This window comes from Misgurnus anguillicaudatus, chromosome 4 (genome assembly GCF_027580225.2).
Source record: "Misgurnus anguillicaudatus chromosome 4, ASM2758022v2, whole genome shotgun sequence".
Classification (NCBI taxonomy): domain Eukaryota; kingdom Metazoa; phylum Chordata; class Actinopteri; order Cypriniformes; family Cobitidae; genus Misgurnus; species Misgurnus anguillicaudatus.
The window spans coordinates 5,946,545-5,958,750 of record NC_073340.2 but is presented as its reverse complement, the minus strand read 5'-3'; the positions used below and the strand labels follow the sequence as shown (position 1 = coordinate 5,958,750).

Genomic DNA, 12,206 nt, shown 5'->3' with positions numbered 1-12,206 from the left:
GAGAAATGGATGGGTGGGATGTAGTGTAAAACAAAAGAGCAGAGATGGAGGATATAAAGAGAGATGGTTATAACTCCGGCCTTTATGAACCTGGCCCTTAAAATATTTACTAAATATTTTGTTCCAAAATAGCAAAGTATAAACACACTTTTCAAATAAAATAAAAATGTTTGCTAAAAAGCTATAAAACGTATTCAGATTTAATACACTGATCAGATCAATCACACCTATGGTTACTTTAATTTGGGGGGGGGTCTGATTTATTATATATTGATTATATAAGTCATTGTCATGGTTTTATAATTTGAAAAAGCAGAAAAAATAATGACTTTGGACACCAAATGTACCTGCAATTATATAATCACCCACATCTACTATTTTACTTGAGAACAGTTGATTATAATGAGAAAAATGGTATTGAAATTAATTCTAAGAATTGCTTTAACGTCACACACACACACACACACACACGCATGCATTTTGTCTAATGCAATTACACTCAGACAAGTGACTTTAGTTTGAGGCTATCAAAAAGTAACACAATTTTTTCCCTTAGATTTCTATTCATATTGTTTAATATTCATTTAATGAAAAGCAAAAGTAAAAAGGACAGAATAACCAATGCATTAGTTTCAGAAAATCTTTTAAATTTGCAAGTGTCAAGTGGTTATATGCAATTCTGACTATAAACACAATACTTCATGCATTGACGTCATTTGCACTAAACATATGCTTGGCATTGACTTGTGCTGCAATTATGGTGCTAATGCAGGTGGCAGCGAAGTCAAGTACATACTTTACATATACCTTAATGGATGATGTCTGATTGCTACAGATTCACAGTATTAAATCGAGTTCCTGTCTATTCGGCTGTAATGCGCACAGAAACTCCTCTCAGACGTATTATGCACTTGCCAGGTTATGCGGTGTCTTGAATGTAAAATATGTGTTTTGCAGCCACTCTTTGCATGCTCTTGCAATTTGTAGATGTTTTTCATTCCTCAAAAAACAGCATATTGAGTGTTTTGTGATTTCCTCTGCAGTGTCTTACATAACAACCAGGTACAATTTAATAAGCAAGCACACATGTTTCTGAAAGTACAGTATGTTGTTTTTATTCCACATATGGCCACGGCAATATTTTATGAGTTACATAAGATATACGCCATATGAATTTTTTTATAGCAAATATTTACTTAATTCCAAGTGTCTTTAGTTCATCCATATTTTATTTTTGCATAGAGGCTTGTCATGCCACCAAGATTTTAATTAACAAAACTTTAATAGGCTTGTAAATTGTTGTTGGCTTGAGTGTGGAAAATGTATGACTCACAATAAGCAATGCATCTCTCCCGTAACAAGACTTATTTTTAGTATAATTACAGACCTCAGGCTGAATATCATGCGTCAAATGCAAGACTGAGTTGAAGAAAGGTGTCATAATTTCACTGTATATGACGTTTCACCTTGTTGAGGTGAAAGTGTATGTGTGTGTGTATGTGTGTTATGTTTATATTGAGGAATCTATGCCTTAATTTACACCATCACCCCTTTATCATTTTTATAGTCAGACGTCAGAGACATGAGGTTGGGACGTAAGTCACTGAGGTGTTGGTCACACATTTCGAAAGGTTTCATAAAATTAACTAGGGCTGCACGATTTGGGTAATTTTTCACATTGCGGTTATTGATGCTAATATTGCGATGTGCGATTGCGGTTATACTAAATGGTATCATGAGTCAACTTGATGGGTTTTAAGGAAAATCTACACACAGTTTAGCTAAAATGTGTATTTGTAAAACTAGAAATTTTTCGTATTGCCACGTGATGTAGCAACTGCTCAGTGTCAGTAATCCTAAATCCAAAATACCGCCGTACAACAGACGTAGAGGTTTTTTTTAGCTACCAGATCACTGTCAATCTCCTTTGCATCCATATTCTCTCTGGTAAAAGTGACAACGCACACCACACACGTGCATGCCACACGTGCACTGCCTTTTTTGTTCGTTTTTCTTTCTTTTTTTTAAACAGCAAGGAAAATCATCAAACTGTTATCAGAGTTTGTGTAAACAAGTTCACACATTTATTTATTTAATATAATTGCAACATTTTGCTGTCTCATAATCGCACAGGCTGACATCGTGATTGCGATGCGATTAATTGTGCAGCACTAAAATTAACTATGGCAAAGCATACAAAATTCTTATGTCATTTAACTTCAAAAATCTGTAAATTTCTTGGAGTTCATAGAATAACAGAATTCAGAATATCAGCCGATACCGATATCTGCCCGATGTACTGTAGTTAAATGTGTATAGTACTCTCTGCTACATCTAGTATAATTTTATATGTAAAAATAAATTAATTAAAATGATGTGCAAGTTGCAGGAAACATTAGTAAATATTAGTCATGGCAGTGTTTAGGAGAACATATAATAGGTACGTTTAATCAATTAGGTATGCTAAATATTTTTTTCTTAATTGCGTAAAACTGTCATAGTAAAAATGTTTTAGTGTGCAGATAGTTATTTTGTGAATTATGCGCAGCAGGGGTGTTAAAAGATTAATTTGCACATGGTTTGTCTTAAAGCATATTAAAAACACCAAATAAACATAGAGTTTGGTTTCAAAATGCGATAAACGCCGTTTAAAAAAAACAGAATCAGTATTATATCAGGTCGGTATTGAAAATTAAATTCTTCATTTTACACAAAATCCGATATCCGCCGTGTTATTCTATCATCTTTTTCCCCAAAACGCGGTAAACACCAGTCCCCCTTCTCTGCAGAGTGCAATAAATCCGCTCAACCAATCACAGCGCACCATTCCACGCATTGTAAACAATAATGAAGGCGCTTTAAAAACACACAGAATCCTAGTTTTCCTCATCTACTTTGTACTTCGTGATCAACAAACAAACAAAAACATATACTTTTATTGGCATTGATAAACCTGTGGTGGTTTTCTGTGGCGGGGAAGAAACGTAGGCCATCAAAATCTAATAATTTACGTGAGAGCCACTCGGGCAACAGAAAAATGTCGGCTGCTGCTTGTTCTCACACGACAGCATTAAAGGAACAGTATGTAGGATTCTGGCCAAAACTGGTATTGCAATCACAAAACTTGTGGCTAAAACTGGTACTGCAATCACACAACTGGTGGCCAATGCACAAAATGACAACATAAACATCAGTTGAGGGCTGCAACTCCACTTTTTAAATGACAATATCCTGTCCAGACCACTGTTGTCAGTGTTATAAGTATTTGAAATGAAAATGATTTCTTAATGTCTAGTGACATATCAGAGCTATTTTATGATTAATTGATATAAATTTCTTACATACTGTTCCTTTAAGTTTCTGTCATGCTAACACATTGACCCCAGAGGATCTTATGAAAGACTTTACATTATTTTACTTGAAGTCAACGAAAATCGAACAGAACCAAAACATTTTACAGCTGATTGCTGTGGAAAAAGTTCAGCGACGACTTCTCAAGGATGACCGCAGCTATGACAGTGTTTTTAATATGACAAAGTAACTGTTTTTTTTTTTATTAATTGTTTTGATTAATTTTTTTATGTTTTTATCAGTTTACGTCACTAGTCAACTAAATGACTATAAAATGGCAAAGAATAATGCACATTTATGTATTGATTCAATAGATTTATAGCATTTTGAAAAAAAACTTGGATGGATTTATTGCATTTTGTGTAAAAAAATGTTTTAATGTTATTATAACCTAAAGATGCTATGTGAAAGTTTGTAACAGAAAATAGTGGTTTTCATCTTGTCACTTTCTGGGTATAGAAAACATGTTTTTACGCAATAGTTTCATGTGCGCATACAAAATTTTCTTGTGCGCACACGATAGTTTCACGTGAGCACGCAAAACTAAACTTTATTTAATTTTTTATCCATGTCCACTTAGGGGCTCCGTACTGGGACAATACACCTTGATACACACTAAAATGACTGGCTGATATTGATTCTGAATCGCCAAGGCGATAGTATGCACAGCTCTTTCATGTAGGCTACTACGGCTCTTTGATCAGTATGAAGTCCTTTTCAATTTAAAATCACTGTGAGTTTGAGTCATTTATAACATGCATTTGAAAATGCAACACTCTTCAAACATAATCATTATAAATATCATGAAAAACCTGAAAAGTTTTGAAGAACGGCAATATAAATATGCTTATAGGCATTTCCAGGAGCTGCGTGTGTAAATTGTTCTTCTTCTGCGGCACATATTGAGTTTCTGCACAAGAGCGCCCTCTGGCTTTTGGATGTAGAGGCATTTCTTCGTAATTTAATGGAAAGCATAGCAAGATAATTGCAAGATTTATCATCCCAGCCCTAGTAAATAACAAGTAATTATGGTAGTTATGTTGTTAGTAAAAAATCCAAAATGAATGGCTAAAGTACATGTCAATTAACATTTTTAAAATCTCTGATTCACCACTGTATTTGCTGCCCAAACATGCTGCAGAAATGCACAGAAATGAGCACAACTGACAGCTGTAATTGAGGCTTTTGGCGATTATGTAATTCTGTCACCCTTAATTATAATCCTGATTAGTTTTTCGATTAATTTTGCAGTCTTATTTTCACCACAGGGGGACTTTAATATAAGGCTTCACTGATTTACATTGTATTAACAAGAGAGTGCTCTTGTTTTTAAAGCATCACATAACTCATGTTAACATGTACTTAAGAATAGCTTCTTGAAACCCCTTCATTATGTTTCATTTGATAGAAAGCCTTTTCATGGTTTGAAAAGACTTTGGTAGAGTCTTTTTTGGTTATTTTGATCACAGATGCTTTGCTCCTAGAAATACAATTTTTCTAACAGGGTCAAAAGAGTCCGACAGCAGAGCAAGCCATCGGGTTTAAGCAGTGTGATTGACAGATGGGGCAACATCCGGACATACGTGTGTGATTATTGCATGTTCTGTTCTGTTCTGTTTGAGCGCCGATGTGCATTAATGTCTTTCTAATAAGGCCTGGACTTCATTCAAACTACATACAATTGAATTCTAATGAACTTTTATATCATTAGCTTTGATTTTCATATACAGAACATTCAGTCCATTTCACCAACATATTAGCATAAATTCTTATATTTATAGTAATTAAATCATTTAGTGCACTCTGTTGCAGTAATCTGTTGACCTCTTGATTGGGATTATGAAAGGAATACATTACACAACGGTTTCTGGACAGTCCATGAATAGGCCAGTTTTGGCACAACGTTTAGAACACAATCACATCGTCAATTATGATGTCCTGTCACCAGTTTTAAATACAATACATTTCCAGGTTCTTCAGTGGGTGGATTATTTTGAGTTTAGCTACATTTGTATTAAAACAATCATTTTATTCAGCGTCTTGTTTCATTATTTAAATATGTCACGCATTACTGCAGCCATTTAAGAACTTGCTAGTCTTTCCCAATTAGCAGATGTTTAACCCAAACTGACCTTCAGTACAGTACATGCAGATTTGAAAAAACAAAACAAGTACGTTTCGCTATTTGCCAGTAAAGTGGTTTCGATGCATAACCACCATCTGGCTTCTCTTCGTCCTCTTAAGAGTCCTTAATTACTGATCAGTACTGTGATAATCACTTCATGTGCCGTTGACCCCGACTGAACTGGGAACAGCTGAAAAGTGACTGTATGTGGTGAGCTGGTGTGGTCTAATTCAGTTAAGTGCTTCTGGCGCAGCAAGTTTTTGTCTCTACACAATAGATAGATGCATGGACTATAAATATCCATACAGTGAAGGAGATTCATTTAAAAACAAATTTGAGAGGCGTCTGATGGTTATGAAATGAAGGAGAGATTGGGTTTTGTGGTGAGAATGAATTAAGGATTTCAAAAGCTGTTTTTCTGTATTTTGTATTTAGGAACAGGTGTTGGGGGCAGGTAGGGTCAATTATGGTAAAAGAGATTCACAAGAAATAACCTGCGCTTATTGTATGGTTGTGCACAGTAAACATTAATTCAGACAGCATGGTAGTGTTGGGCGATATGCCCTATTTTCAGATCGTCCTATCGTCAGCCTGTGAGATCGGCGATACACGATATTATCGGGGGGCGGGGCAGTAGTTTACTCAGTTTTTTATTTGTTAATTTTTTACTCATTATAACAAGTCACTTGATGGGTGGACAAAAAAAAAACAAGAGCAACACCGTCATGACCGCAACCTTCTTAAACCTGATGCCATTAATGCGAGCGCGTCATTAAAACCCTATCATGATTACTTAATAACTATAATAACATGCATCTGCGCACGCACACACACGTGCGCGCACATAAACAATTCAATGCATTGGTTTAGTGCTGTTGCAGAAGACTACACTTGTCAAGCATTGGTGCTCTCATGAGGTGTCTTTTTAAACGCATCGGTCCAGCGGAACGCGATCATATTTTAAACACAATCATATATTAAACACGAGGGACGTGTTTCTACAACTCCTTGAAATGCATATCATAAACAGGATTAATACCTGATCTGACTTCAGACAGAGCGCAGCTTTCTGCACGTACGCGAGAGTGAGACGCTAATATGCAGCGGGTCATATTTTAAACAAAAAGTAAAGTTTGCCTCAGCTCGCATGAAACGCATTAAACTGAACAAATACATAAGGATTACTACTTTAGTTTATGTTTAGACTTCGGACAGAGGCGAGAGCGCGTGCACATGAGACAGAGAGAAGCGCAGCTGCTCATGACGCGGCGCGCTGGATTTAGTGGTAGAAGGAGACCCCGGCTGTTTCTCAATATGCGTTCTTCAGCGATCTTGCGTCCTCGTGTCCTCGCTCTACGTCATCATTAACGGTCGAAGTTCATTCCAATTCTCAAGAACGTAAGGGTAGAGGACGCATGAAAATACCCGGATGTGTTCTTGATATCGAGGATGCATCGAGTGCAGCCTTGCTGAAATCGCTTTACGCCCCAGAAGTCATTGCGGCAAAACTTCCGAGTTCGTTCTTCCCAGGTCGCCTGGCAAGACCGATCTCCACGAGGACGCAAGTCCGTTCTTTGCGTCTTGGAATTGAGAAACAGCCCAAGACGCGCGCATTAAGTGCAGGTACGTGCAAGAAGGAATTCTCTATTTACAAGCTCTCCACGTAAAGTGAAGCAAAACCCTCATGTGAGGAAAAGCATGCATTGTGGGTGTTAATATAAAACTATGATGATAATAATAATAATAACCATTCGCCAACTATCGTCGTGACTATCGCCATGAAAGCCTTCCATTGGCGATATGTCTGAAGATCGTCGATACACGATACTATCGTCTATCGGCACAACCCTACAGCATGGGTAAGACAATCTGATGCATAATGTTCACAAAATTAGTTTTTTTACCAATATAAGTTTTTTGTATATTAGTAATCACTATAGCTTCAATTTTAACCAAAGAGTTACGTGGTACAGCTGTGGCTGGTTTCTAAGAAGGTTTTTTCTTCACCAATGGAGTTTTGGTTCCTTGCCACTGTCACCCTTGATGGTTTGTTTACTGGGAGACTGCTGACATTAGCTTAGGGTTTTGTCAGTTCTGTTAAAGGGATAGTTCCCCCAAAAAATAATATTTCCCCATGATTCACTCACCCTTAAAGGCGGAGTCCACGATGTTTGAAAAACGCTTTGGAAAAGGAGACGGGCCGACTATCAAAACACACTTATAGCCAATCAGCAGTAAGGAGCGTGTCTACTAACCGACATCCTTGCCGGGTTGCGTATGTGTGGGGCGGGTCTATCAACAGAAGGTCCAGATTTTATTGGGGTAGGGGCGTGTTTGTTTAGGTGATTTCAAAAATCAACATTGGCTTGTAAACATCGTGGACTCCGCCTTTAAGCCATCTTCAATGTATATGATTATCTTTATTAAGAAAAACACAATTATATTAGAAAATGTCCTTGTTCCAAACTTAATAATGGTGCTTCTGATTTGAAGCCCAAAAAGTGCATCCATCCAAGTGCAAGTAATTCACAAAGCTCCAGGGGGTTAATAAAGGTCATCTAAGGGAAATCAATGTGATTTTGTAAGAAAATATCAATAGTTAAAACTTTACAAACTATAATAACTAGCTTCCGGTATTGGCCGGCCTTCGTTTATGAAAAAGTGGGTTTCCAGGGGCCTATACCATGAAGCTGGTTTAGTTGGTTAGCCAGCTTTGTTTAGGATTAGTTTATGCAAATCCTGGGTTTTGGGTACCATGAAAATAGCTTTTACCAACAAGGCCTGCACATTGGCTTGGTTTTGTCAACCTGAAACTAATCCTGTAACCCTGAGTTTGTTTAACCATTTTCATGGTACGGGCCCCAGAATTAGTGTATGAGATGTGGTTAGCTTGGTGACAAACGTGGAGAAAAAAACTATAAACTGACTGCCGTTTTGTTTTGCTCTCTGTGCTTCCACCTTGGGCACTACGTCCAGGGTTTCCCGCAGCATATTTCAGTTAAGGCGGCCCACTTAAGGTTGGAAATCCCTACCGCCTTAACTAGGTCGTCCAAAAAAAAATCACTGCACAAAAGGCCATCAAGTGCATCTCGGATAATAGCGCGTATGCGCATCACACCGCGAGCAGGGACGCCCGCCACACGGCCGAAATGAGAAAGACGTGGCCTGGACCATCACTGTCTGGAGGATAACTAGCCAGTTGATAAAACATCTCGAACAATAGCGCAGACATGCTTCACACCGCGAGCGTGCACGCGCACCACACGGCCGAAATGAGATAAGACGTGATCGGTTATGTCTGGAGGATAGCCAGTTGATAAAACACGTGTCCGTGAGAAATGTAAGTGGACTTATGTTTTGGGTTTATTTAAGCCTGTTATTGTATTCGTCTATAGTTCTTGCAATTTTAAAGTAAGTTAGCTGGTGATTTTGTTTTTTGAGTAACCTGCTAGCTAGGTTTCACGTGCCTGTTGATTAGATATAATTGTTGAGCGCTCTTGCTCACTTTATTTATGTGCATTATTTACATGCTACAGTAGTTACACTCCTTTTTCTATCATCGTTCGCCAGACGTTCTACAACATCTGCTTTAGTTGGTGTTTATTAACCCTTTAGTTTCACTTCATCACGCAGCTATTCTCGTTAATGGTAAAAACATTTAATTCATTAATAGTCTGGTATGTGTTCATTTTCTGTCATAGTTCTTCAAAATTGAGTTTTATTTGAGTGTATTAAAAATAATATTTTATTTATTTATTTTATTAAAATATTTTAATTTTCATCATGACACATACATGATGCCCCGCCCCTTTGATTGCCACGCCCTCAACTTCACCCACCTGCCAAACCCTACCACCTTAACTAACAAATTTTCTGCGGGAAACCCTGACGTCTGCCACGTCTTGTACACTATGTCATACAATATAGCTTTTATTATAATGGTGCAGCTATAATCTTAAAAACAATGTCAGTTTTCAATTTTGTAGGTGTGTGGTGATGGGGTGCACTTAATGATGTTGCTACACTTTTTCTCTATGATTTTACACTACTGTTCAGGAATTGTGTAATGCAAAATTCCTGCTTAAATATATATTTATCTTATTTTAAGAGTATTTTTAAGTAAGATGGAAAAACATTTATAGTTTAAAGGTGACAAATCATGAAAATCTGACGTTTTCCATGTTTCAGTGCTATAATTGGGTTCTCAGTGCTTCTGTCAACCTTGAAAATTTAAAAAAAGATCAACCCAGTAATTTAGTTTCGGTAAACTATTCTCTGTAAGCATGTGAAAAATAGGTAATTGATTTTTGTCTCCCCTTGTGATGTCAGAACGGGATCTTATTATAATAATACAGCCCCTTAATCTGTACTATCCAATCACAGCACTGCCATTTAGTGCAGAGAGAGAAAGAGAGAGAAAATAATTGAGAGCACAACTGAGTTTTAATTTCAACAAACCACCATTATGGCGATCAGTGTTTGCAAAAAACAACTTAGTTTAAATTTTATTTTACAAAAGTTTTCTGAAATGTCCCCTTTAACTCGTTCCCTGCCATTGATGAGTCATCTCGTCAATTAAGAGAAAACATTTGCATTAAAAAAACATGTTTCTTATAATTTTTTATGTTAATCTGCAATACTGCACTTTTTGAAAAAACTCAAGCCAAAATGTTATTTACAAATTCTCGGTGGATGTTTCGATAATCATTCTGAATCTGATCTCTAACAAAATTCCTTTTACTTTGCTAAAAGTAAAAACGTAAAATAAAATTTAAAGTAAAATACCCATATTTAAGAGTTTATAAGCAAAAAATTTCCTGGAAGGCATTTTGTGAAACTTGTGAAAATCACAAAAAATGCTGACAAGCAACTTTTCAAAAAATGGCTGGCGGGAAATGAGTTAATATGAAGCCTGTTAAACTTATTTATCATATTAATTGAATGTCTGATATTCAAAGAAAGTGATGTGTATAACGTTTTATTAAATTATAATCTATTCATGGGAATTTGCAATAATACTATTTATTTTATTTCATATATTGTATATTTTATAATCTTCCCGCTTTCTGTGGTTTCATTTTGCATTATTTATATTCATTTCATGCAAAGTTGCTTTGAAACAATGCAACATTGTTAAAAAGTTTTAAATAAATTAATTCAACTTGATATTGAACCAGATGAAAATAAAAAAAATGCTTCCATGCATAACTTTCTCTCACTGTTGGCATTCTTGTTTAAAACAAATATGTTACTTTAATTTAAAAAAGTTACTTTATGTACTTTACATGGTTTAAAGTCAAAAGACACCAAACTGACGTTTCCCATAAAATCTGACCCGACAGCTTAAATAATTATTATAAAACTACAGATGTAAATCAGTGTAAGGAGAAACACTCAACATTCATGAACATCCTTGATACATTTTTTATTATTATTATTTTTAACCAAAAAATATGGATTGCAGCTTTAGTATAACTATAAAAAGAAAAAGTTACGAATAAATAGTAGGCATGTCTATAGACGTTATGTTATGTTATGGTAATCGTGTATTCATTCGTTTTTGTTTATAATGTTTGACTATGTATATGTTCATATTTCAGGTTGCCAGATGGGAACACAGAACACGAGGACTGACACGACTGTTCGGTAGTCCTTATACAGCCTGTTATTTCCTTGGATTTCTCATCTTGCTCCTAAATGTTTACCGTAGTCACAGGTAACCCACAGCTACCCTAATACCTTTGCACTCAAGTAAATGACTCAGTAACATACTGTATGCTTTTTTACTAACCTTACTTATAACTGTAAAGCTTTACAATTTGTGTTTAACGCTGAGATGTTATCAATAATAACACTGACATTTATGTCTGACGTGGTCTTCTGACTACGGGCTCTTTGCTTCACATTTACCCATCTTACTTTATTTCGTTTGGACTCATGAGCATGTCGACATTGCCATGGCAACCTCTGTCTCCATGCTGCAGTCGCTGGTGTCATCGACATCGCATGTGACAGCCCACAGCTCGGTGTGTGTGTGTGTGTGTTAGACAAGCTGGTGCTATTTTCTACCCCGTTCTGAGAGAAAGAATATGTTCTCAGTACAACTTCAGCGCACACAGTCGACGAAAATGTCACTGAGCTTAAGCTGGGGACACACCTAATGATTTTCACACAGATTATGAATGTAATTTGATCGTAACGACTGATCATGCCTAGTCTTTTCCAGTTGTGCTCAGTCTTTGTTTACAATCACAGATAAAAATCATTTAAGCAATAAAAACACTTTTTATGTGTGTTGAGTCCAATCTCAAAATGTTTCAGCAAGTTTTTTAGGTGTGTCCCCAGCATTAGTTGCTATCAGTCTTTTGTTGTTGTTGTATGAGCCTTTATTTGATACTTAAGATAATCTGACCGGTACTTTTTAAACACAAGTGCATGCATTAAGCTTTGGCCACAGTAGTCCGAGTTAGGGCTGCATGATTTTTTGTTTGTTTGTTTGAAATGAAGATCACAATTCTCCCATGATTCTTAATGCCAACTAAACAAAATAACTTAATTTACTAGAGCTTCTGACAAAAAAGGCTTCCTTAGTTGTTCATTTTAACACAGTTTGCAAATAAAGTAAAGCAAATTTGCAGTATCAGGGGTCGCAAAATCGCTATGTGCACGTCCAGGGCTACTGTGCCTTCCAGTCGGGCTACCAAAAATGCATCTCCGCCCTGCCCGTCGG

The 12,206-nt window shown here is 36.5% G+C and overlaps 1 protein-coding gene across 2 annotated transcripts in view; it reads left to right on the top strand.

Annotated features, from left to right (window-relative positions):
• Positions 1-12,206, top strand: part of pemt (phosphatidylethanolamine N-methyltransferase) — a 73,760-nt gene that overhangs the window by 21,279 nt on the left and 40,275 nt on the right. For both annotated transcript variants that reach the window (XM_055176715.2, XM_055176714.2), the window contains exon 3: positions 11,077-11,192. In XM_055176715.2, coding sequence (XP_055032690.2) covers positions 11,077-11,192 — 116 coding nt within the window. The remainder of the gene's footprint in view (positions 1-11,076; positions 11,193-12,206) is intronic.